The sequence below is a fragment of the Octodon degus genome, unplaced genomic scaffold (assembly GCF_000260255.1).
Source record: "Octodon degus isolate 3935 unplaced genomic scaffold, OctDeg1.0 scaffold00002, whole genome shotgun sequence".
Taxonomy (NCBI): domain Eukaryota; kingdom Metazoa; phylum Chordata; class Mammalia; order Rodentia; family Octodontidae; genus Octodon; species Octodon degus.
In genome coordinates, this window is record NW_004524578.1 from 22,364,257 (window position 1) to 22,390,727 (window position 26,471).

At 38.2% G+C, this 26,471-nt stretch overlaps 1 protein-coding gene across 1 annotated transcript; it reads right to left on the reverse strand.

The window, feature by feature from the left end:
• Positions 1-5,225: 5,225 nt before the first annotated feature.
• Positions 5,226-26,456, reverse strand: Saxo2 (stabilizer of axonemal microtubules 2). The gene is made up of 4 exons (XM_023710840.1): positions 26,354-26,456; positions 22,837-23,016; positions 18,052-18,254; positions 5,226-7,184 (listed from the first exon to the last, which is right to left on the reverse strand). The coding sequence occupies exons 1-4, from the start codon at positions 26,389-26,391 to the stop codon at positions 6,241-6,243; spliced, it is 1,365 nt and encodes a 454-aa protein (XP_023566608.1). The 5' UTR covers positions 26,392-26,456; the 3' UTR covers positions 5,226-6,240.
• Between the last annotated feature and the right edge of the window lie 15 nt (positions 26,457-26,471).

Below are 26,471 nucleotides of genomic sequence, written 5' to 3' on the forward strand. Positions count from 1 at the left end.
CCCAGTTGTGCTGCTGTGTGTGGGCTGTGCAGTGTGATGGTGTACTGGAAGACAGTGCTCAGCAGAGCCCAGGGTGACCAGAATCAAGGGGAAAAGAGGCAATGTGGAACGGATGCTAGGAAGTGTGATATAATATACACTGTGGATCTGTGTCAAAGGTATATAAGACTCTGGGGGATTAACGAATGAGTCCAACTTCTGCCCGAGCCTATGCCTCTGTGCTATAAATTTCAAAACAGGGTTCTGAGTTTTTCTTCCCTTAGGGTAGGTCAAGATGGCTGGGCTGGGCTGGGCTGCTGAGTCTTCTCCTTCTCCCTCATTGGAAGCTAGTGTAGGCTAGAGGTGGTCCATGGTCTCAGTCAGATTTTGATCATTATAATCATTCCAGCAATTCAAGTTATTTTTAATAAGCTTCTCCTGAGGGCATGCCTTGAGGAGAGAAGAACAGAGTGCTGTGGTATGTTTTAAGATGGCTTCTTTCTCCTCCCTGCCAAAAGCACAAATTTTTCTCTTTTACTTTGGGAAGCTGGTCAAGGTCCTGAAGGTAAATCTCACAATATGGCGAGTGCTGTTTCTCATGTCTGGAGACTTCAGTGCTCAGAATTGTCCATGTGGGACTTCATCAACTTTTTAGTTATGCTTCAGGTTTCCCTTTGGGGTTCCCATAACTTTCTGTAGGATTTACCCATCTCTTATCTAGGAGATACGCCTCTCCTGTTTTCTGGATCCAGGAAGAAGTGTTGATATTTGATTTAGTCTTTTTGGCTTTTTACTTGTTGGGATTGAGTGGTGACTTTCAAACTGGGCACTGCATGGCACTTTATTTGAGATCACTGTGAGTAGAGAGATCAATTTTACATGTCCAAAGCTAGACATTTTGCCTACATTTGGCAGAGAAACTCCTTATTCTAGCTTCTAATTTAATCATGAGAAAACATCAGGTAAGTCCAGAGTGAGAGTTGTTTATAGAATCCCTGGCCAGCTTTTCTGTCACTGGTCCAGGCTAAGAAGGCTCACTCAAGATTCAGGCAACCTGAAGAAAAGATGCAGAGCCATGGAGATGTCTGACACACCCTTACAATGCCAGCAGCAGGGGTGATAACATGGAAAAATCCTACTCACTTACCCAGGGTATATGATAGCACATAAAGCCAGAAAATTGCCAAAAAGTTACGTAAGACTACTTGCTCACATGATCACTATTCATGTCTGAGCCATATAATGTGCCAACACACTAGCAAGCAGAAAGCCTGAATCCGTCAACTTGGAGACCCTAACTAAACACAAGTGCTCCTCAAAAACATCAGTGTTAAGGCTGGGGAGATGGCTCAGTGGAATAAGCACTTCCCTGGTGAGTGCAAGGGCCTGAGTTCAATCCCCAGTTCTGCCAAAAAAAAATCAATGTCTAGAACGATTCCACTTATATGACAGACTCAGAGTGGTCAAAACAGAGAAGCAAAGAATTCAAAGGTGGCTGTCAGTGTCTAGAGGGTGCAGAGAAGAGTTGTTCAATGAAGAGAGTACTTTAGTATCATAGGAGGAAGTGAGTTGTAGAGATGGGGATGGTGATGTATTACTGATGCATTAATACCACTGAGCTGTATGCGTAAAAATACTGGAGATGGTAAATGATGTTTTGTCTGTTTTACTGCGGTGTTAGAAAAAGTGGGAAAACTCCAACACAGTCATTATTTTGTTCTTAGGTTGGTCCCTCTTTAGCCAATGGGAGCCTCCTGAAGTGAATACACCTACACCACCTATGGATACACATGTGCACTTCTTTTTATTTCTGTATCTATGAATTTGTACTAAAATCCTGAACATTCATCAGCACTGAAAGGCTCATTTTAGTCTACATTTTTGCTTATTTATAATTTCTTTCTCTGATAGGGAGAAGCTATGGTCCATTTTTTACAATATATTTGCTTGATTCATCGTTAGTATACATATAATAAAGTATCTTAAAATTGTAAAGACATATCCGTTAAGGACAGAAAATTACCAGTTGGTATATCCCATGTTTGTATACAATTCTTTTGGTCTTTGTTTTCATAGTGGCCAAGTTGAATACTGTTTGTCAAACGACTTAGGTCATCTCTTTTCTAATCCTGTCAGTATGGTTATGTGATTAATCTGAATACAGTTGTACCCATTAGTCACATGCTATCCTTTCTTGGGTCCATACTTTTCTTAGGTTTATGATTTTTATAATTTACATACAATATAACGCACTCTGTGGTGTTCTAATGGGTTTTCCAAATACATATATAAAATTTATTTATTTTGGGGTACCAGGGATTAAACTCAGGACCTTACACTTGCTAGGCAAGCTCAGTATTCTACGGAGCTATCTCCCCAGCTCTGGTTTTTCCAAATTTAGAATTGTATATCTGCCATCAGTAGACCTAGCCTCCACAAAATTCTTTTCTCCTGCTTTGTAATAAGTTGTCCCCATATCCTCTGCTCTTCCTTTTAATCATTCATATATTTTCTCCATAGTTTTGCCTTTTGCACAAATTCATATAAGTAGATCTTTATCCTCTTGCTGATTGCAGGACATGCAGGTTGTCCCCTAAATGATTACACACCAAGCTCTATTAACTTCACGTAGTTTCTGGTAAGAATCCAAGTTTTCATTTTTCTTCTGTGCAGCAGTTTGCTAGGTGATAGGATATGTGTGTGTGGCTCACAAAAAAAAAAAAAAAAAAAAAAAAACCTCAACTATTTTCCAAAGTAACTACCTCATTCTACATTCCTGCCAGCTGCATGGACTGTTCAGGCATTTTTTGTCCTTACTATTTCTCCCCACCACCAGGTTGATGTTGTTGTTGTTTTTTCCTTAGCCATTTATTTCTTGATAGATTGTAATTTTAACTTGAACTTCCCTAGTGCTTAGTGAGGTTGAGTACCTTTTCATAGGCTTAGTTGCCATCTTTCATGGACTGAATTCTATCTATGAAAGGATGAATGTTTTACTCTCATTGTCTATGAATGTGACCTTATTAAATAATAGGGTCTTTGCAGATACATTAAGATGAGGTTATTAAAGAATGCACTCATCTAACGCGGGTCCCTATGAAAAACAGGAAATTTGCATGCACACAAAGGTGAGTTCCTTGTGAAGGTGAAGGCAAAGCTCTTACAAGCTAAGGAACCCCAAAGCTTGCCAACAAGCCTCTAGAACTAGGAGAAAGGAATGGATTCGATTTTGCTCACAGACCTCAGAACGAACCAGCATTTGATCTAAAGGCCTCTGGCCCCAAGAACTAAGAATCGTTAGCTTCCTATTTAAGTCACTCAGTAGGTGAAACTTTGTTATAGTGTCCCTCGAAAAGTAACTGTCTCTAGTTGGTTAAATATTTGTTTACAACATTTGCCTATGTTTGTGGTTTATTTTTCTATCACTTGATTACCCCACGTAAGTACCTCCTAACCACATTTTCTTGTTCACCATTACAGTCCCAAAATGAGGATACCAGAGGCCACAAGGGAGCCGCTGTGTGCTGTGGTTGGGGCTGAGCTAAGAAGGGGTGACGCTGATGAAAGTGTCATGTCTGTGATGCAGGGTGAAAGTCGGCCCCTCCACATCAAAGAACAGTAAACAGAGAAAAGAGCTAAAGCCTTCTTAACAAAATATAAGAATCTTTAGCAGATTAAGCACTGCTTAGGCAAATGCAGGGACCAGGGTTCAATCCCCAATACCACATATAGCACCAGCCCTGCCCCGGGGCATGCGGAGCTACGATCAAATCTAGGCCTGGTGGCGCATGCCTGTAATCCAAGCACTGGGGAGGCTGAAAACAGGAGGATCACTATAAGTCCAAGCTGAATAGTGAGACCCTGTACCAAATACATTAATAGATATATAGTTATATATATATAATCTTGTCATTGCATGGCATAGTGTGACCCTTTACAGCCTTTCAAAGTTTGCTAGTTCATAATTTCAAGATTGACTTTCCTTTTCTCTGCTGGGCCTATGAGGTTTCCTTTCTCCATGAGTGATTCTCATGAGGGCTGTAGGTTTGTAATTTTGCATGAAAAACCTATCCATTAGTTAGAGTAAGACACTGGAATGTGAAATTCTCAGTCTCTAACTGGTGAGCACCCCCTCCATCTTTCCTGGCACAAAGATGTTTACTTATAATCATACTTTACTTTTGATAACAGTTTTAGGTTCACAGAAAACTGATGGGCAATTATAGAGACTTCTCATGTGCCTTGAGCGCCCCCACCACCACTACCACCACCGCATGTGCGCGCGCACACACACACACACACACACACACACAATCCCCTCTACTGTCAGTCTCTGGTTAGAGATGCTCATTTGTTACCAGTGATATACCCTCATGGACACATTGTCACAGGGAGCTCACGGTTGACATTAGGGTTCTTTCTGTGTTGTCCATGAAGTTTTTAAAAAATAAGCCAGAAGGCCTCCATCTCTAACTTTTGAGTCTGTGGTCTTATTTTGCTCAACAAGAGTATGCAGGGAGCCAGGGTGGAAATGGCTTAGAGTGAAGGTAGACATTTCCCAGCTTTTTTCCCAAACCTGGCAAGCTTCTAGGGTCTGTTAAAGTGTGTGTGTGTGTGTGTGTGTGTGTGCGTGTGTGTGTGTACCTGCACAGTATTTCATGGAAACTAAGAAGAGAAAGAATCAGGCATTCTTAGCTTTGCACTGCTGCAATATCTTGAAAGTCTCTTTAGCTGACACACAGGGAGCCTATGGCACACTGCTTCAGGAAACCCCAGTAGGTGGCTTAGTAAGAGTGACCTTTGTCCAGAGAGGAGACCAACCCTGCCTACATATAGAAGAGTTTGACACCCAGCACTAAAATACACTCCAGGATGACAGTGTCCTGTCATATTACATATTTTTACATCATAACTGGATAATGCTTTCCGCTTGAAAATATAAATATTGACCTATGTACAGGTTAACCTAGTCAGGAATTTATTAAAATTCTTTCTCTTCCAAAGAAATCTGGATACAGAATGACTTCATGAAAATCCAATCTTTTTATTGATGTTTTATTAAAATTACATAGAAATGTACATATGAAGACTAATAAATGTAAATATACAAATTTTCAAGTAATCTGAAATATTTAACTAGTTATTAATTTTTCTCAATAACATATATATTTCAAAATAATTATGAAGCCAGAACACTAATGTTCCCTTTATTCTAAAATAAACGATGCTTCTATAATTCAACCACTTATAAAAACACCCGATCAGCATCTAATTCATTAGGAAATTTCCAGCCTTTGAAAGTATGATCTGTTATCCCTGACTTCTTTCTTTTCCTCTCAGCATTTATCTTCTTGCTGCAAGTGGTGATTGGGTTGATTATGCCCCATATTGGGCCTGGGCCTACTTTAGAACAGTGAACCTGGGAGTGACAATTAGGAGCATAATCACCCAATTCATTTATCCTGAAGTCTTCTTCATGCTGTCAGACGTCCTAGATAATTACCCTAAATCAAAAAGATGAATAAGGCACAAATAGTAATTGAATGATTTACTATTAACAATTTCTTATAGTTGTGCTTTAGTGGTTGAAAGTGTGTTATATGATTTGATACACAAACTTTGTGTGAGGTATGTGGAGAAGAATCCTGTCACACATGAAGATCCACAGGCTCAGAGATGGGAGTCATTTGAGGAAGATGGTGCAATCACCCATGGTACTAGCACCGGAACTCTGCCCTCTGGTTCCCAGCCCAGTGCTTCTCCTTCGCGTAGTGCAGTGACTTTCACTCACATAAACATGGGAACAGCAGCCTCAAATACAGTACTACAGGTGTTTTGCAGCCTGAGGGAAACAAATTCCTACTGCAGTGGAAGAGGAACTCAGGTTGTTTTCAGTGTTATTCCAGATAGTCCTAATATGCTTGATAAATGACAACTGGTATGTGAATAACCATACAATTACCATAATTATAAACAAAAGTATAAATGGTAATAGATGAATGCTACATTATCAAATACGTTAAACATTATGCTAAGTATTAAAATAGTTCAGTAGTAATACACACCTTTCAGAAATACATATTAAAAATAATCTCGATTAAAATATGAGTGCAAAATCAATTTTAGGTTCTGATCTCCAATACATTATACAATTTAGTTAAAAAGCTAAACATATCTCTCATAATTTCTTAGTATAACATTAGAGGTTTCCTTTGGAAAAACCAGTATCTTGTTAGCTTCCTTTCAAACATGATTTGATGATTAGAAAGCCTTCACTGCAGGGGTGATCTTGCGGAAGAATTTATGACCTTGAAAATTTGTATTTTCAAATATATAACCTGGAGGAGTAGGATAGCTAGCTGGGCAGATTTCCTGTTTCTTTGGAGCATACTCTATGGAGTACATGGTGACATCATCAAATGGAACAGAACTCTTCACTGTAGCATTTAAAGGTTTGCAGCTCTCGGTTGGAATCAATTCATGTGGCACATAGTGAGATCTGGAAGTGCTCAAACCATCAAATTTTCCAGATGGGTTGGGGATCTGCTGCTCTTGCTTAATAAGTCCTGGACGACAACTTTCCCATGCAGGAAAATCTTCCTTCATGGTGCTTGTTCCTTGGAAAGGAAAATTATTTTTTCTTCTGTGAGAAACTGGCCTGATGGGAACAACACGGCTGGCCTGATAAGGAAGGTAGTCAAGATGGCTTGTGCTGTATAACTGCATGCTCCCGGTAGGGGGCACAAACTCTGGTACTTTCTTGACTTCAGGTGGTGGGATTTCCCATGGTTGGAAACTGTCACGGAATTCAGTGCTTCCTTCAAAGTGAGCATTGTGGGTCACTGTGGTGTGGGCTGGTCTGCAGATTTTTGCAGTTTCACCAACAAGACCCTGAAAGTCATTCTGGTGAGTGGTGAGACTCTCAAAAGGCAGGTCAGTTGGCTTGTAAGCGTCTTTTGGTCTTGCAAACTTGACTTCTAGTTGATGAGGTATATAGTCATGGCGATGACTTGTATCACCATTAAAGGGGGTTGTGGAAAGTCTGGGCATAGAAGAAGGTTTAAAGCTCTCCCTGGGCATTATCTTCTGAGGAACATAGTCATCCTGAAATGTAGTTGAGTTTCCAAATTTCACAGTTGGGGGATGATAAGTTTGTTCTGGTCTACAAGGTTCACTTTTTTGAATGTTCCAAGACCTATAATGATCTTAAAAATTAAAATAAAGGATTTTTAAATGCTGAGGAAAACAACTATCCTTTAAGAATCACAATTGATTTCTCATTGCTGAACATAGTTCATGTTCATTTGAAAGCCAAATGATGAAATTTGGATCAAGTATTAAGAATGAAGTTTCTGATTCCCTTTAGATCTGTTCTTTTTCTCTTTATTTCCACTTTCCTCTACTCATCTCACTTTAGTACACCGAACATTCTACTTCAAGATTCATTTGATTATACAGAAAGGAATGGCACATCTGAGCCTGGAGTAGATTAGTGAGAGCCAAAAGAATTCTTTATAGGTAAAGACAGTTTAGGAGATTATGGTCATATCCTCAGGAACTTGCTAGGATTCTCACTGTAACTCAAATTGCTAGGGAAGCCATAAAATCCAGGGGTTAAAATCAAGTGCTCTGATGTATGGGCAAAACAATTTGGTTTTGCTCCTTGCTGTAGAGAGACTTCTCCACAAACAGGGAATTACAACTAAATTACACTGCAGGAAGCTCCTGGGACTCCTTCAGCAAAGACAGAGTAACTTGTACTCTCCTAGAAACATCATTGACTTCAACTTTCCTCTTCATCAAATGGACTTTAAAACTTTCTCAGAAGAGAGGGGTGTAAGCCAAGAACCTGAACTGAGTGCTTTCCAAAACACTTAAAGTTGAGGGAGAATGTAGAAGAGGATAGGCAACCTACGATCTGAGATTTAGAAGGTCAATACTTTAAATTTGCTTCCTGCAGATTACCCAGACCATGGATGAAAAACTGCAATGTTTATACCTCAACTGAAGGTCCTTTAGATTATTTCTATATGAAAAAGGTAGTTAGCTGACATAAAATTGACATTGCAAAAATATATGTATTTCTAAATGCCAATCTATAAAAAAGACACATTTTTATACATGATAATTTACTAAAATATGGGCTGGACAATATCTACTGAATAGTTAAACCCTGGATGCTCATTATATGGATATCCACCTAAAAAAGAAAAATTCCTCATTGAGAGATACTGTTGCCAAAAGGGCTAAGTTTTGGACTAATGATTAAGCCACTTGTGTTCGGATAAGAGTGGGTGCTTGAGACCATCTTTGTTTCCAGAGTCCTGTGAAATAAACTGGTTAGAAAAGATGAACTAGATCAAACAGTCCTATTTTGGGACCTAAACTTGAAAATAAGGAGACAGACAGAGAAGAATCCAAAAGGATATTGGGAGTAGAATTGGAGAGCAATTCTAAACAGAAATTATATTCAAGGGGCCGGGGACATAGCTCAATGGCATAAGCATCTGCCTGGCAAGTGCAAGGTCTTGAGTTCAATCCCTGGTATCGCCAAAAAAAAAAAAAGTTATATTCAAAATAGACTTTAAGGAGGCACAAATGATAAATATCCAGAAAAGTCAGCTGGTAGAGTGCTACCACTTGTGATAGAGCACTTGTCTACATGGAAGGGGAAATGCTGTAACTGAAATCCTGCCACTCACTGGCTCCCTGGAGATGGCTGGAGATGAGGATCTCTTCTCTCAAGCACTCTCCATGCCTGACGGTTTTCCTTTTCCACTTCACAGGATGCTTTGTGGCAGAATCTTTTTTTTTTTCCTGAGGTACCATGAAAAAAAAAATCTCTTTTCTTTCTAAACTTATGTATAAAATTTTAACATCATATTGCAATAACTAAAAGGAAATTGGAAATGTTACTGAAGGCTTGTAATTCTACAAATCATACAGGGAGAGGTCTTGCTGCCAAAATGACTAAAAGAAAAAAGATATTCAAAAACAGGAAAAGGAACCAGGTGAGGTGATGCACACCTATAATCCCAGCTACTCAGTAGGCTGAGGCAAAAGGATTGAAAGTTAGAGGCTTAGGGCTGGGTGAGATAGCTCAGTGGACTAAGCGTGTGCTTAGACAAGTGCAGGGGCAGGACTTGATCCCTGGCACCACATACCACACAGGCCCTGCCCCGAGCATGCTGAGCTGTTGACTGAGTCTGGGCGTGGTGGCACATGCTGTAATCCTAGGGAGGCTGAAAACAGGAAGAGAGACCCTATACAAAATACATAAGGAAAGAAGGAAGGAAGGAAGGAAGGAAGGAAGGAAGGAAGGAAGGAAGGAAGGAAGTTAGAGCCTACCCTCAGCAACTTAGCCCTTGTCGAAATGAAAAAAAAAAAAAAAAAGAAGAAAAGAAAAGAAATATTTTTAAAAAATGGAAAGAAGAAGGCAAGCATAGCTCTGGGTGGGGGTGAATGGACTGATTGCAGACATAAGCCCCACCCTAGATGTGGGTGGCTCCACCAAAAGGCTGGTAGCCTGGATGGAATAAAATGGACAGAGGACAGGCTGGCCTACTGGGGCCTGCTGCCTTGAGCCTTCTGTTTGCCTCACCATGAACTGGTTCTCCTTTGTGATGCCTTTGCCATGGAGCACGGATTGTGGAGTGAAATCTCTACAAAATATAAGCTGAAATAAACCTTTCCTCCTTTCACTTGTGAGTGTTGGGTACTCTGGGTATTAGAGTAAAATCCATACACGGTGATTCCTCCCCAAAATATAAAACTAGAGGGGAGAGCAAAAGGGGTGAAAATGATCAAAGTACGTTAACTGCATGCACTAATCTGTCAAAATAAAACTCCTAATTATACATCCAATAAAGAGTACAAAATAATTTGCTTTTATTTTCATAGTTTCAAAAGATAAGAGACGTGAATATTAGGATTTTTTTCTAATATGAACATTTAGTGCTGGACGTTTCTTTTATCACTGCTTTAGATGCATTCTACACAGTATGACATAATATTTTTATATTCATTATATTCAACATATTTTCTAATTTTTTACTTCTGCTTACGACATTTGTTATCTAGAAATCTGTTTAATTTAAAAATATTTGGGAACTTTCAAATTTCCTTCCATTATTTTAATCTAGTTTAATTCTTCTATTGTCAAAAAAAATATACTCTGTGTAATTTCTTTTGCTGAGGCTTTTTTATAGTTCAGAATATGGTCTACCCAGATAAATATTCTATGTGACTTGACAAGAAAATATATTTTGTTATTGTTCAAAGACGTACTTTATAAATGCCACTTACATCAAAGTTTTAGCAGTGTTGTCAAGATTTTCATATCCTTATTAGTTTTCTGTGTTCAATAGACTACTTAGAAATGACTGTCAGTCTTTAGGTGTAGTCGCAGATTTTTTGTATTTCTAGTTTTATTTTTGTAGGTTTTTACCTCACGAATTTTGAAGTATTACTTGTAGGGGATATACATTTAGGTGTGTGTGTGTGCACGTGCGCCTGCATGCGTGCACAGCGAAACTAGCTTTTATCTCCAGTCAGTGTCTCTCTTCGTCCTTGGTAATATTCCTTGTTTGGAAGGTTTCCTTTTTTTGATATTTTATAGCCTTTTTTAAAGAATTCACATATTATATACTTACCTATTTTTCTGTTTTTAACATATCTATATCTTTGTATTTAACATAGGTCTTAGTAGACAACATATAGTTGGTTGTTTTTCTTCATGTACTATGACAATCTCCATGTTGCAACTGGTATGTTTACACCATTTATTTAATGTAACTTTTTTTATTTGTTCAATCTGTTCTATGTTCATTTCCTCTTCTTTTTAAAAATCTACTTTTGGATTAGTTTTTTTGTTGTTTTTACACCCATGCCTCTGTAAGATTTATTAGCTGGTCTCCCTAGAACAGGTGTTGACATGCTGCTCCTGTAACAGATGAGAGGTTTTGCTTCTGAGAGCCATATGGTCCCTGTGGCAGTGACTCAGCTGTATGCGGCTTGAAAGCAGTCACAGATGATGGGTACTGTACATTTACAGATGAGTGGGTGTAGTTGTGTACCCATAACATTTTAGTAATAAAAACTGAGCAGAATTTGGCCCACTGGCCAAATTTTGCTAACCCTTGTCTTAAAGATTATATACACATTTTAATTAATCAGTTTACTTTTCTTATACAACCATGTACCGCTCTAATAACAGGCTGCATCCTGAGAAATGCATCACTCGGCAATTCTGGTGTGGAATGAACATCAAGGTTCACTTACTAAGATGACTAGGACATCATTAGACAACATTATCTTGTAGGACTGCCATTAAGTATGTTGTCTGTTATTGACTTAATCACTGTCAAGCCACATATAACTGTAGTCTAAGCACCTTGGAATAGTGCACTTTCAATTTCTACCTCTATCTTTTGTACTGTTGTTATACTTCTAACTTTTATACACAAGTTACCATGTTGAGTTTCATTGTGATGTTTTCATGTATGCATATAACATCTCTTGATCATATGTACCCTTATCTTTTGTTCCTTCCTTTCCTTTCCCTGTCTTTTCTTCCTTCTTCCCAACTTTTTACCTTTTTTGTATAATTTGTAGTTTGTATTTGAAGGCAGTGTATTGCATGTAGCATAATACTTGTATCCAGAAAGGGACACAGTGTGGTCTGTGCAGTTTGGTTTGCTCTTGCAAGGCTTACCTTCAGTGTACACACAGACTAGATTCCTTTGGCCTTATTTTGTGCTTAGGTTGGAGACATTTGCTAGAAATGTTTTTCAATGTCTACTTCACCCTCAGCTTTAGGCTCTTTCTTTGTATCTGTACCTAGGAAACCGCGTCTCTCCATATCCTAAGGGAGGCCTTATCCTAATGGCAGACTACGATCCAGTTCTTGGTGACATTGTATCAGCGTGTGCACATGAGGGGCAGTTTTTGTTGTCCTTGTCCAGTTTCAGTCTGAGACAGGCACTGCTGCCTCACCTCTCAGATGCAGAGTCCCTCAGTGCTCTGGCTCTTCTTCTGATGGAGTGGATCTGGCGGTTGCTCCCCCCACTTTCACCCAATTTCCTGTTCTCTTCCAAACTGAAATAGACATTTGTTTTCTCACTGGAGGTGACAGAATGATGCCTGTACCACAGTGGGTTCTCACTTCTGTTCTGTGGGTTAGAGGGATTCAGATGGAGTTTTCTATCTTTCCTGAAAAGACAGAAAGGCCTCTCTGTGCTTTTTCTAGTCTCTAGGCCACTGCCCCACCTCTTTCTGATAAGCACAAAGTGAGCACACATCAAGCAGTTTCCAAGTGGCTTAGAACTCTTCCAAGCGCTCAGTCTACAGTTTTACATTAACCCAATTTAATATTTAATAATGTTTAAATAATTTTTAAAATCTATTTGCATGCCAGCTAATGGTGTATGTCCTCATCCAGGGGAAACAGTACTTGTGTCGCCTTCTCAACTTGGAGGCAGCCATTTTTCCTTGGTGGAAAACTGTGATCTCAGTTTTTTGTAGGATTTATAAACAATGGTGATTTTGTAGATTTGACTTTTTCTTGTTAGGTTAAAAACATATTCTGTACCTATCTGCATCTTTCTCAGAGGTTGAAACTTCTGAATTTTTCATAACAGTAAGGCTTTAAATGACATCTTCAATTCTATAAATTTAACAGATATAGGGCTATTGTTTTATTTCTTCTTGAGTTAGTTTTGGTAAGTTATGTTTTTCAAAGAACTTGTCCATTATGTCAAATGTAAATTCTTTTTTCTTTTCTTTCTCTCTCTTTTTTTTTTTTTTTTTTTTTTTTTTTTGTATTTTAGGACAGGGTCTACAAGGTCTACAGGGTCTCACTGCATAGATCGGACTTGTAGTGATCCTCCTGCTTACAGCCTCCCAAGTGCTGGGATTACAGTTGCGTGCCACCATGCCCAGACTCAATTGCAGCCTCAGTGTGCCCTGTGGGCGGGGCCAGCACAACAGATCCTGGGGATTGAACTCCCAGTCCCTGTGTCTGCCTAAGCAGGTACTTTAATCCGCTGAGCTATTTGGCCGGCCCTCAACTGTAAATTCTTGTTATGTTCTTCATAATATCCTTTTAATGTGTGAATATTCAGTCTTTGAGTTTCAATTTAATTTGCTTTATGGTTCATGTAATGAAAGACTTAGTTGGGCTTAGGCTGACTATATCAGTGTTTGCTTTGATACTCCCCATATGTTCTTTTTTTATCCTATACCTTTTATTTCCTACCCTCTTTTGGCTTAAAAGGCATTATTATTATATTTTATTTATTATTCATGTAGTTATATTTCCTTTTTTTTTTTTTTAGGTAGGGTCTCACTATGTAGCCCAGGCTGGCCTCCAACTCATAGTGATCATCCTGCCTCAGACTTTTGAGTGCTGGGATTACAGGTGTGAGCACGCAGTAACATTTCATATTTTTAAAAATAAGATGTATGCTTTGGCTTATGGGATCTAGCTGACCTTCTCAAACTTAAATCGATACATTTGCCATTTAAACAGAAAGACTTTAAACAGACTTAAATAGAGGAACTTAAATAGGACTTAAATGGAAGGAATGTAGTTTAATTTCAATTATTTTATACTATTATTCTAGTATGTTTTACTTATACATTTTTATTACTATTGTGACTTTCAGAATTCAATATCCTTTTATGTCTTGCCCACATATTTTCCATGTCTTTGTACTTCATTCTTTCATCCATTTCATACATCTATATTGAATCATCTCCTTCCACTTGAACTTTCTTCAATACATTTTTAATATATGTGTGCTGCTAATGAATTACGTGTTTTTGTTCCCATTTGCTTGGAAATATCATCACACTGTCTTGTTTGTAATTTTTCCTCATCTTATGTTTTGAAATATATAGCCATTAAGTATAAAATTCTAGTATTCACTGTGTTTAACTCTCTCTGGCTGCCACCATATCTACTGAAGAATCCTCTTATTTTCTGGTTTTATGGGGGTTTTTTTGCTCATTTCCTATCAGGTGGTAGGCTATTTTTAGGGTCTCAAAAGACATTTTTCCGATATCAGTAATTACTCTATATATCAGTAATCACTATATATCAGTAATCATTTACTCTCTTATGCACTTCAGAAGCACTGGTTATTCCACTAATATTCTAGTAAATTATGTCCTCACCTTGTGATATATAATTTATTTCTAATATGGTTAGTTTTTCATGATATAATTTATTTACCTTTAATTCTAAAGTTCTTTTAAAATATAGGCCATATGATTTTATGTTAAAATTCTGAATATTTAAAGTATACATGTTGGATATTCCATTTTACACACACACACACACACACACACACACACACACACACACAAAGGTGACCATCCTTGATCCAAAATGCTCAAAATTAAAATCTTCTGAATGTTAAATGAGGCCATAAGTAGAAAATTCCATGCTTGACCTCATATAACAATCACAATGAAAACAAAGGCACACTATAAATATTATATAAAGTCACCTTCAGGCAATATACACTAAGTGTATATAGAATGTGAATGAATTTTGTGTTCAGACTTAGGTTCCATCCCCAAGATATATCACCAAAAAATATGAGAAACCCTAGTCCTAAACAAGTAAGAGGTAAGTATCTTTCTCTGACTCTCTTCCCTCCCTCCTCTTTTCTGCCCTCCAACAATTTTTTTTATCCATTCATCTACCAGTGCACATCTAAGTTATTTCCATATCTTGGTTGTTGTAAATACTGCAATGATTTTATGTTAAAAGTGCAGATATATGTTTTGAGGTACTGATTTCATTTCCTTCATCTGTATATCCAGAGGAGGAATTCTGCTAGATATAGTTGTTCTATTTTTTTTTTTTTTGAATTATCGAACTGTTTACCATGATGGGTATACCAATTCACATTCCTACCTACAGGAATACAAGGATTATTTTTCTTTCCATATCTTTGTAAATAGCTTTTATCTTTTTTTTATAAGACACTTCTGAACAGCTGTGAGGAGACAGCTCAGTTTATTTTTGATATGTATTTTCCTAATATTAGTGATGACAAGCAGCTTTTAATGTATCTGTCAGCCATTTGTTGACCTTGGAAAAATGTCTTTTGAAACCCTATGGCAATTATAAAAATGAAACTGCTTATTTTTGTTAGTATATTCAGAGCTCCTTTTATACTTTAGATACTACTCTCATTTAATCTGTGGTTTGCAAATATTTTAACTTGTAGGTTGCTTTTTGGTAATCCCATTTGATTATTCTCACTTTTGTTGCCTGTGCTTTTGGTGTTACATGTAAAAAAATCACTCCAAAGGCCAATGTCAAGGAACTTCATGGTTTTTTCTTGGACTTTTACACTTTCAGATCTTATGTGTAAGTCTTTAATCCACTTTGGGTTGATTTCCATGTACAGTATAAGATAAGGTTCCACTTTCATTGTTTTATATGATATCAGGTGTTTTCCAAATCATTTATAGAAGATATGATTCTTTTTCTATTGTGTATTTATGATAACCTTGTTGAAGATTAGTAGGCTTGAATATATTTCTTAGCTCCTGATTTGATCCATTAGTTCTTGTGCCTGTTCTTAATGCTAACACCATATAGTTTGATTACTATAGCTGTATAATATAATTTGAAACCAGGAAGTGTGACGCCTCTTTTTTCTCAAGATTGCTTTGATTAATTAGAATCTCTTACTGTTCAACATGAATTGTACAATTGCTTATTTCTATTTCTTTGGAAAATGTCAACAAAATATTGATAGGGATTGTGTTGAATCTATAGATTGCTTTGGGTAGTACTGACATTTTAACAATATTAACTCTTCCAATCAAAGAACACAGGATATTTGTGTCCAATTGATTTCATCAGTATTTCATATCTTCTATATAGATCTTTGTGTCTTTGGTTATCAATTATAAAATTTCTAATGCCAACAATCCTTCTGCATTTGTACTTCTTACAATGGCTAGCACAGAGCCAGGTAATCACTGAGACACATTTATCAAATAAAAGGGTCATCTTTTCACCATCTATATTTTAATATAATTTTCTATGCTGAAGTTTTAGGGACAAATACGTTTGTTTCATAAATGTTGTGTCTTAAGTCACGATACAATGGATCATGCCAGTAATTCCAGATACCCTGGAAGCTGAGGCAGGAAGATTACAAGTTTGAGGCTAGCCTGGGTAACTTATAAGACCCTGACTCAAAAATAAAAAGGGCTATAGATGTAGCTCAGTATTAGAGTGCTTGTCTAGCACTTATGTATCCCTGGATGTACACAACCAAAAAACAAAAGAAAACATGTCCAGACTGTAAATGATGACCTGCTTACCAACTTGGAGTTTTTTCTTTATCATATCCTATTTATGTCCTTCCTTCTTCTAACTTTTACAGTTAGATTTTAGATACTTGCCCTTAAGGAGGCATCTACCAAACCTTCAGTACAATCGCACAGAATGGTGAAGTGTAGCCTTGTCCCTTCACATCTCTGTTGTCTCATGCCTGAATACCTGCAAATACAAAATACAGCCTTTCCTGACCAGAAAGTTGAGAAGCTGAAAGCCAGAAGGAATTGTGAACTAAGGTAGTGGAAATACAGAAACCCACAGGGAACTAAGGTAATGGAAAGCCAAAGAGGTTGGTCTGTGAGTGTGTGTGTGTGTGTGTGTGTGTGCGCGCGCGTGTGCGTGCACTGTGTGAATATTAACAGCATCAGAAGACAAGAGATTACTAATCTATTTTTATATATCTTCTGGAGAAAAAACTCACTGTAACTAGATAAAACATGAAGTGAAACCATTTTCATCAGTAATCTTTTCCATCAAATTTGTCCAGTACATCATATCCTATGCATTTTAATAAAACCACTGACGGGAGTGACTATATTTGATTATACTATTCTTTTTCACTATATCCCGTCTTCACAATATATGACTTTGTACAGCATCTTATTCTTACAATATTAAAACTGAGAAAGAACATGTTTATTATTTCTCTAATGGGTAGGCTCATGGATCACAATATACTGGTCACACACTTTACTTACCTATTAAATAGTAAATGTAAAATTTTAAGAAAAACTAAGCATTTAGCTATTGCCAAATTAAAGTATGAGGGGCCAGGAAGACAGCTCAGTAGAATAAGCGCTTGCCTGGCAAGCACAAGGACTTGAGTTCAATCCCCAGTTCCACCAAAAACAAAAAGTTGCAAAAAAATAAAGTATGAATCATCACTCTGGCATCACTCTTACAAAAAGGCTTCATGTTAGGTTTATTCATTAAGCGATACCATATAACTAGTGGAAAGAATGTGAGTCTATATATTCAATTACATTATTCAATAAAGAAAACATCCACTCTCAAGATAATATATATTTTAAAGTTAAGACCTATATCTTACAAATGTAATATCTTAAAATCAGATTTTCTTTTGGCAAGAGCATCTGGTTGTTCACTGCTTGGCTCCTACTCTTATAGGAGAGTTGCCAGCAGGGAGCAGGCATCTCACTCCATGCTGGAAGTATCGGAGGAGCAGGTACCCTGTGTGTTTGTCTATCAACAACTGTCCATCAAGGGGTGGACAAGCTTATCTCATTCTAAGGCTCAGGACTGGGAACTGATTACAGATGGTTAGCCTCCACCCTAGTCTTCATCAATATAAATCTACTAACCCTGTTGCTTTATAGGTTGGTATGGAACTTGAATAAAGAAAGGAACTGCCACTTATTTAACCTTTTCAAAGATTCCACATTTCTTGGTAGAGATCAACTCATTCTAGGATATAAAGGAAGCAAGGCTAACTAAGTATGACACAGTGACAAACGTGACATAATCTTAGTTCAGTGATATCCTTTACCAAATATGTTTTGAGATAGAGAAAACTAAGAAGTTGGAGAATCCGAGTTCCTCATCTTTCCATCAGGTGAATGGTCTCTGCTTCCTGATATACATTATCTCTTTAAAACAGAAAAAAGTCCTTTTCTAAGCTAAGGGATTTGATATTAGATGTCAAAGTTGGAAGTTTTGGCTGCTTAATTTTTGCAATGGTAAGTTACCTTTATAGGTTGGGACAGTGTCCAACTTTCCTTTTTTAACTTGTTGTCTTTCCAAAGACCGAAGTATTGCCACAGGCTGCACTTTATAAGATTTAAAATCTCGTTTGTAGGTAGTGCCAAGATCAATCTTCCCCTGTTTTGGTTTGTATTCTTCTGGTATGTGGCGAGGTTGTCTCACTATTTCATAAGGACGATAATCTGACCTGAAATAAATGTGAAACATAGCCTGACATTCTTTTATTACAATTATCCCAGTATTGAAATGTCAAAGTCTGTTTCAAATTGAAAAGTCTAGAAAGATATCAAAATAATAAGGTATTTGAAAGTAATTGAGTACCTTTATAAGGCTCTATCTCATGACTGAATAGGTTAAGAAAATAGCAGAAGTCCTAGCTTTTAAGACATCAGAGATCTTCAGTTAATTTGATCTTAAACAAATAAAATCTTCAAGTAATTGAGTTTTTTTCTAATGTGGAAGGAAACCTCAGGTAAAAGGTTTGATTATCCTCCAAAGTATAGCAGTATCACCCCGCATCTATTTTGTCAAAATCCTTATTCATCCTGAATAAAGATTCTCAGACACTGTTTGGGCATCCTTCCATCCTGTTGAAGTCATACTGTCTTCCTGCTCATTGTTAAATGATCAGGGACTCTATAAGAGTGATTGGTATGTGGTAAGGGCAATTCATTAGCTACTACTATTATTATTTCAGTATTGGCTACATTAACCTGAGTCCTCATAGATTCCTTTTCTTCTGGATTCTGTTGGCCATGCCATCATTTCAACTATCTTGTATTAATGAAAATTTTTCATGTATGTTGATGAGCTAAAAAGAAGCAGCAGCTGCAGCAAAAACACACTGAATCCCTTGTCTTTATGGCATGCCTTCTTGGGCAGTGGACTCTATTCTCTCCCCCCTCTATCCCTTCTTCAGTCTTCTTCACTCTGGGATCCAGGAGTGTCACTCTCCCTGTGCAGTTCTACAGTGACTCTGTGTCATTAAACACATCAGATCTCTCCAGTCCTCACCTTAGTGTCAGTCAACAGTATCTGACACTATGCCCACACAATCTGTTTCCAGACAATGCTCCCTTCTTGCCTTCTGTATCACTGTTTGGGCTCCTGCAGTGTCATTCACAGCTATCCAACTGTCATATGTTCTACTCAACAGTTCCTCAAGACCTAAACCACACACTCTCCTCTTAACCAATGTTTAGTCATGAGGACAACTCCTCTACTCACAGCTTCAATTACTACCTCCTCAGAAATGACTCAAATTTATCTCTCAGCCTGAAGCTCTTCTCTAAGCTCCACAAGACTATTTACAAGACCATTCAACACTCCACATGCTCCAACAAAACTTTCTCCCAAGAAATCTAGTCTTTTTAATTCTTCCTTGTGGTAATGAAAAGCATCATCTTCTCAGCTCACAGTCAGAAAACATTCACCCCCTAAGATCCTCCCAGTTCCTATCAATTTTGCCCCCTGTATCTCTCAAATCTAATCATCTTTCTCCGATTTGACCACCATCATAATATGCAACTTTCATCGGGGATCATGTGGATCACTCCCCCATAACTCCCTCAACTCCCTAAGTGTGCCAAATGTTTACTGTATTTATTTAACTCATGTACCTCTTCTTCTCAAGAAATGTGAGTTGTTCTTTGATTTTTCCAAACACCAGCTGTTAGGGAATAGACTAAAATGCAACTCAAAAGCAGAGAAATTAGGGAAAGAAAGAGGGAAAGTTTGGAAGTCTTCTTTGCTGGTTAGCCTAGATCAATGTTAGAAGGTAAACCTCCACACCCATGGCAATTATTTGTGCAGAAGCAGTGAAAGCTGTCTTACTCATCCGAATATAATACAAGTGCTATGTTCTGAATCTCCCATCTTCTGTGCAGACTTCCTACTCAGTCTGGAAGTTATGAAAATGTGCTACAATTATAATGCTACAGGATTGAGAGTCTTGTACATGTTTAGATACCAGCTCTTTACCCAGTAATATCTTCTGGTATTATAAGTATAGAATGACACCTATTCTTTGTTTCAGCTACAAATAAACCACCATGAAGGAGTCAAGCAGCAGTTTTAAGCCCTGATGTTATGGTTCTTAAAAATTCTAGAAGTTTCTCAGTCAATATACAGATAAAAGACTCACTGTCTTCCAAAGAGCTGACAACTTAAGAAATTTAATGCGTGGTTTTTATAGCTATTTTGTTTCTTTTTGTAAGAAAGACATAATAGTTAAACCTCAATGTTAACATTTACAGCTGGTTAAAACCTCTATTCAATACCATAAATGTGAACATTTATTTCATATCTCCATTGGGGACCATTAGAGCATCTTAAAAAGGTGAAAAAGACGTTAAAGTGAAGGGAAAAACTATTCCCGTTTGCTATTTTAATCAGCTGTTCAAAGTCATCATCTTATTTCCTATAATTTACATTGTTTATGTGATTTTTGTTTCTAGCTATTTTTTCCACAAGACTATAAACATTAGTAGAGCAAAGCACTTAACAGTTTTATATTTAATGTTACCTGCTATGGGCAGGATAGTGCCTGACCCACCTCAGTGAGCCCTAGGCAACCGTCACCAACAATGCAGATTCCAGGGACTCACCCCATCATCTACTCTTTTGGGGGAAGCTCCAGGATCTGCATTGTTAGTGCTTAGAGATGTACTGAAATTTTAAGTTCATTCAAATCTGTGAATGAGTCACAGGCCTACAGAAGTAAGTAGAGTCACCAAAGCATAATTACTACAAGTTGCCTGAAATGGTAAAAGTATTAGAATAAAAATCTGAAAGTATTCACTTTTGCTATGTAAGTAGAATAAGCTCTATTCAAAATGAAATGGAAAGGGCTAACATTAAAATTAAAAGTGGTTATAGAGCATTTTAAATACCCAAATTACATATAAATTCCTTAAAATAACAGGAATCAACTTACATACTTAATTTCTAAGATGGCACTTGAATATAGTGTATACCTTATAACTTCCCACCAGCTTGAACTACTGGTAGTACATGCATGACCCCATTGGGTAGGAGACAATGCTGTGGATGGGACAGTCATGTGTGTATAGCCTCAAAGTGAATGTATTAGCAGTTTAAATAAAATAGTGAATGAAAATAGCTAATCCACCACATTGACAAAAAGCATAAAGATTTTAAAAAGAAAAACAAATTTGGTCCAAATGAAAAGTTTAATTTTTTTTTTTTGTGGAACCAGAGATTGAACTCAGGCCCTCAAGCGCTTATTCTACTGAACTATCTCCCCAGCCCCAAAAAGTTTAAAATTAATAGCACTTTTTCCCATTACCCACTGAACAAATACTAAATACCTTCTCTGTGTTAATAGTTGTACTAGATATGTTAATAAATATTAGGAAAATAATGGACATAGTTCCCTCTCTTCAGAACACTGAAACTAATGACAAACAGTATGAAGCTGCTTCAGGAACTTAAATAGAGGAATCTTCCCTGGCCAGAAAACATGGTGAGGTGTCAAGGAGCCTTTCCTAAGGGATGACTAGGTTTAAAATTACAAATTGAATGGATATTAACCTAAAAGAAGAGGGAGGGAAATTTCCAGAAAAGCAAGAGTACCGTTTTTCAAAAATAAAACCAGGCTTTATATTTTTTTGCTGCAAAAAAACAAAATAGGGCTCATTTTTAGGAAATGTCTTATTTTTGTCAGGTATAAAGGCCTAGACATAACCACATCCTTGTGCATGTTAGTCATGTGTTGTCTTCTCCAATTGCTCTTCCAGCAATCTTAATCTGTTTACACAGGTATTTACCTCTCATCCAGTGGTACACACTTGGATATTTACAAATATTTAATTATAATTTATGTTACCACTTAAGTACTCTATTTATATTTATATATTACTTTATAATCCAATACATCTATTTTGTGTTGCAACAGACATATTAAATGTGTCCACCTAGCTGACAATTTTAACTGGGACTTCCTTGGGGGGTAGGGCTTATGTTATAAGCATCTTGAAAAGTCATGTTAGGGCTTATTTTCTGGTTGTGCCCTGTTTTGAGGGAAATACGGATCTAGGAGGATGCAAGGCAAGGGGAATCTGGCACGTCAGGAAATGAAACGTGGCCTGCAAGCTGGGAGCAGAAAAGTGCTCTGAGACCCTGCAGGGAAAGCAATCCTGAGAAATGAGCAGGGAGTTAGTTTAGCAGGTGGGGGTAAAGACGTGTGTCCTGGTAAACACAAGAGAGTGGAAGGGGGACTTTAAATAGCGATTTGACAGGAACTAGATCTGCATTTGATAAAGACTGTCTTAGCTGCTTAAATTACTGAACACAGATCAGAGATCCAGAAACTAGAGGCAAATGCCAGGCATGACAAACTGGACGCCACCATGTTCCTCTAAGTGATTGTACTAGTGAAAGTACAAAAAAATGAGGCATTATGCAAGATCAAATCAGTACGGGGCTGGGGATTTGGCTCAGGAGTAGAATGCATGCCTAGAAAGCTGGAAGCCCTGGGTTCGGTCTTCGGCACCAAAAACAAAAAAAATAAGTCTTCTCAAAATATCAGTATGGCTTTTTTCCCTTTTTCCTTCTCATTTGTCAGACTAAACTAATTCTTATCTTTCTCTTTTTCTCAAGTTGGGATTTAATTACAGTAGTTCCTTGCTTCTTAGATTGGTTCAACTTAAATCAATTAAATAGCTAAACAAGAAATAGGTAGAAAATTTTATTATGATCAGAAGAGTTGAGAGAAAAATAAGTAAAGCAAATAGTTGCTGAATATTTACTTAAACGTAGTTATTCCTTCCATTTTACCACAACATGCTCGAATTTCTTGCTTGGGTTTAAGACTCTGTGGTGGAACAACATTGCCATACGTGGGATATTTTTCTGAATATTCGGTTGTGGGCCAATACGTGCCAGAACTTTCATAAATCCTCGTTGTTCCATGTGGACAATGATGTCGCCTGTGCAAACAAATAGACTGAAAGATTATTTTGCTTTAAAAAAAAATTTTGTGAGATTATTACATTTTAACCAGAGAATGTCTAAACCTTAAGAGTAGCTTTAATAGAAAAGACTAATCCCTTTAGTGTGTTTACAAAAGCAGTGAACAAATTAGTGTACACTTGTGTGGTAGAAGCATGCTTTACTCCTGTAATACAAGTTAAGGTTTTGTTACGCTACGGACCATGGAAAAGCTTGCACCTGAATTTCCTAAGCCCCTGCCAGACAGCTTCCACATGGAACTTAGGCTTCACCTAATCTACAATGATGTGGTGCCCATTCATGACAGATCTACGTGACAGGAAAGTGCCTTGTTGGTGTGGACTGTGGGAAAGGCACAGCAAGCTTGCAGTCAGGCAGTGTCCTGGTTTGCAAGGTGATTCCCTGACTTGGCAGAGATGAGTTTTCTGGGGCTTGACTCTGTTGTAGTCTTCTCTTGTGGCAGGGGTAGTGGTTCCCTTGCTTGTCCAGTTCTGCAGTGAGATTTTGGGGGCGCTTTTTTTCTGGAGGCTTATTTTCAGTTCTTCCAAGTGAGTCATATATATTCCTTATACTGTAAATAGTTTTGGCATAAACTTGCCAGTGTGTATTATATTACTGGCTAAAACTCAGAACCCTGACTGGTAGGTACTGTGCCATGTAAGGAATGACATTTTGATAAATGACAACCCACATACATGATGATGCTCTCATGATATCATATTGCTTAGTAATATCATGGTTGTCTTAATTTGCATACTTTATGATGTTCACAGAGGGACTAAATCATCTATAGATGTATTATCGCCCTTAATTGACACATGACTGGACAGCATGGAAGCTGTTGCTGAAACCTTTGCACATGGCTGCTGGAAGACGCAAAGATTGTAAATAGTAAAAAACATGAATCGGAGAACAGCATGTACAGTGTGTGTGCTCATTGTTTAAAAATAAAAAGCAGCGTGTGTGTAAAGCAAGTCTGAAGGAACATTTGCAATATTTGATGGAAAAGATTATGAGGTGTTTTCATTATATATATTTCAATCTAACTAAAGAGATAAAAGTTTTAAAAAACAACGTAACAAAACCCCCAAACAAATTTATATTGTTTGCAAAATATCGCATCAGGTTTTTGAGTCGGGTACACTTGTAGACCCCAGCTGTGTGGGGAGGGCTGACAACACAAGCTGGCTGCAGCTGGAACTGGAGAAAATGCACATGCTCTGTGGATAAGCCTGCACCAGCTAGCATGACAGAACCCAGTGAATGCCCAGAAAGAAAATGAGAGAAATGATTCTTTGCTTGGAGGCCGCTGGACAGCATGAAGAACTGTAGTGTAGGGGAGAGTGAAGAAGTGGTGTCACGGGTACCTAAGAAACCCTGAAGTCAGGAGAGTCAGGGATTCCAGGGTATCAGCTGCAAATGCAGGCTGTGGAAGTGCTGAAGTAGGTCAGTGCCAAGCAGGGTCCAAGACTCTTGCAAGAGTTAGGAGCAGGATACACAGTGTGTGCACAGAGATTCCGAGAGAGGTGTACTTTGTTACAAGAGCGAAGTCAACTTTGGGGATTTGTCACTTTTTTATTTTCCATGGCAATAATATATTCACACTGAGATAAACCTGTGTGGAAAAAAAACATAAATGGCAGTAAAACTTTCTAGCCCATTTTCAATCCTCAGAAGGAACTTTATTATTTGTTTTTTAATTTTCCTGGAGGCCACACTAGTAATACACCTTTGAATATCTAGATTCATTGGCTTAGATTCCTAACTTTGCAAATATTAATATAAAAAAATTTGTTAATTTACACCACTCACATTCACTTCCTACTATAGTATGGTCATTCATTCCTTCATGAAGTATTTAATAAAGGACAACTACCCAAAGCTATTGAGGACAGTATTAGGAAAATCCCTGACTTTAAGGGGGGTAGAATGGAGCCAACAACAGAATAAATTGGAAAAACCCATAGTAGTATATCTCAACAGAAAAAAAAATGGAACAAGGATGTGGGTTAGAGTCTGAAGTGGGGCAGAAAGGTTGCCATTTTCTTGGGAAGCGGGTGGATCACTACGAGTCCAGTCTAGTAGTGAGACCCCAAACACCTTGTAGACCCTTCCCTAAAAATAAAAAAAGGAGATTCTTTTCCAGTAAACTGATAAAGTAGCAGAAGGTTAACACTTCCCTAAAGAGGTTTCTGTTTGTAAACCAGGGCTTTTACATTTATTATCTTTCCCCAGCATAGTTCATATTTATGTATTTGTTTATTCATTCTGAGACACAGTTTTGCTACGTCACTAAACTGTTCAAGCTGGGCTCACACAGAAATCCTCCTGTCTCAGTCTCTAAGAGTACAGCCTCCTAGGCTGACCTCCACATGTCTCTTTTATTCCAAGCAGGCAGTCAAAACTTCTGCATTCCCTTGTAGGGAGATTGCCAGGACAGAGAGGAACAGCTGTCTGAAGCCATCAACTTCTCCTGTCTTTTTAGAAACAGTTCATGGAAGAGAGGAAATCAGATGTCCCTAATGGGAGATGAAATACAGTTAGCTCTCTTTTAGTGTCACAAGAAGGAAAAGATGGCGTTGGGACAAATGGGAAGGACAAAATATCTATTTTTTTTCTCGTAACCAGATAATTTATACCTGAAAAACTAGTTTATCTTTCAACCTATATCGAATAACACAACCTATGTCTAATATTATGTATATGATAGAAAACTTGCTTTGCATCAGCAGGTGCTTTTTCTTTGACGATTACCACGTGAAGGGACTGGCACATTCACATGTACTTAGCAAATAATCTAATCCTTGTGTCAACAGTGAAGCTGAGGAAGGGGACATCTGTGTTTACAGGTGGTGGAAGGTAGTTAGGCAGAGCTCACGGCCCAAGTCTGGGTTTCAGGGTGGGGACTGCTGCCTTTCCAGCTGGGCAGATCCTAAAGGAGCACTGTATGGAGTGAAGTATGGACAGCTGCAGACGGAAGAAAGCGCAACCTGGGTTGCAATCTAGTGACCTGTGCGCTGTTCTTTAATACAGTTTTTGTTGCATGGTACGTACACTCCCAGCCGAACCAGACCCCTCCTCTACGAACCAGCCTCTCACATCTGCCCTCGTTCACATCTATTATTCACCTGGCCCAGGTGGTATTTTAGTTTACTTCCCTGAACAAGAATTTCCGGGATCACACAGAAGCGCTCTGCCGGGTAGCCAAGGAGTGCGGAGACGTCCACCATTCGCGGGTCCGGATAAGCGGGGCGTCGCCGTCCCTCGTCCCTGCGGGTCGGGGACCACCCGTGCCCGCACCCCGCCACTTCTTACCCGCAGGTACAGATCTGACACAGACAACGGCTCCTCATACTTGCAGCTCCCAGCTCCCCCTCGAAGTCTCTGGGCTTCCGCGACGCAGGGGTAGTCAAGGCGACCGCGGCATCCTGGA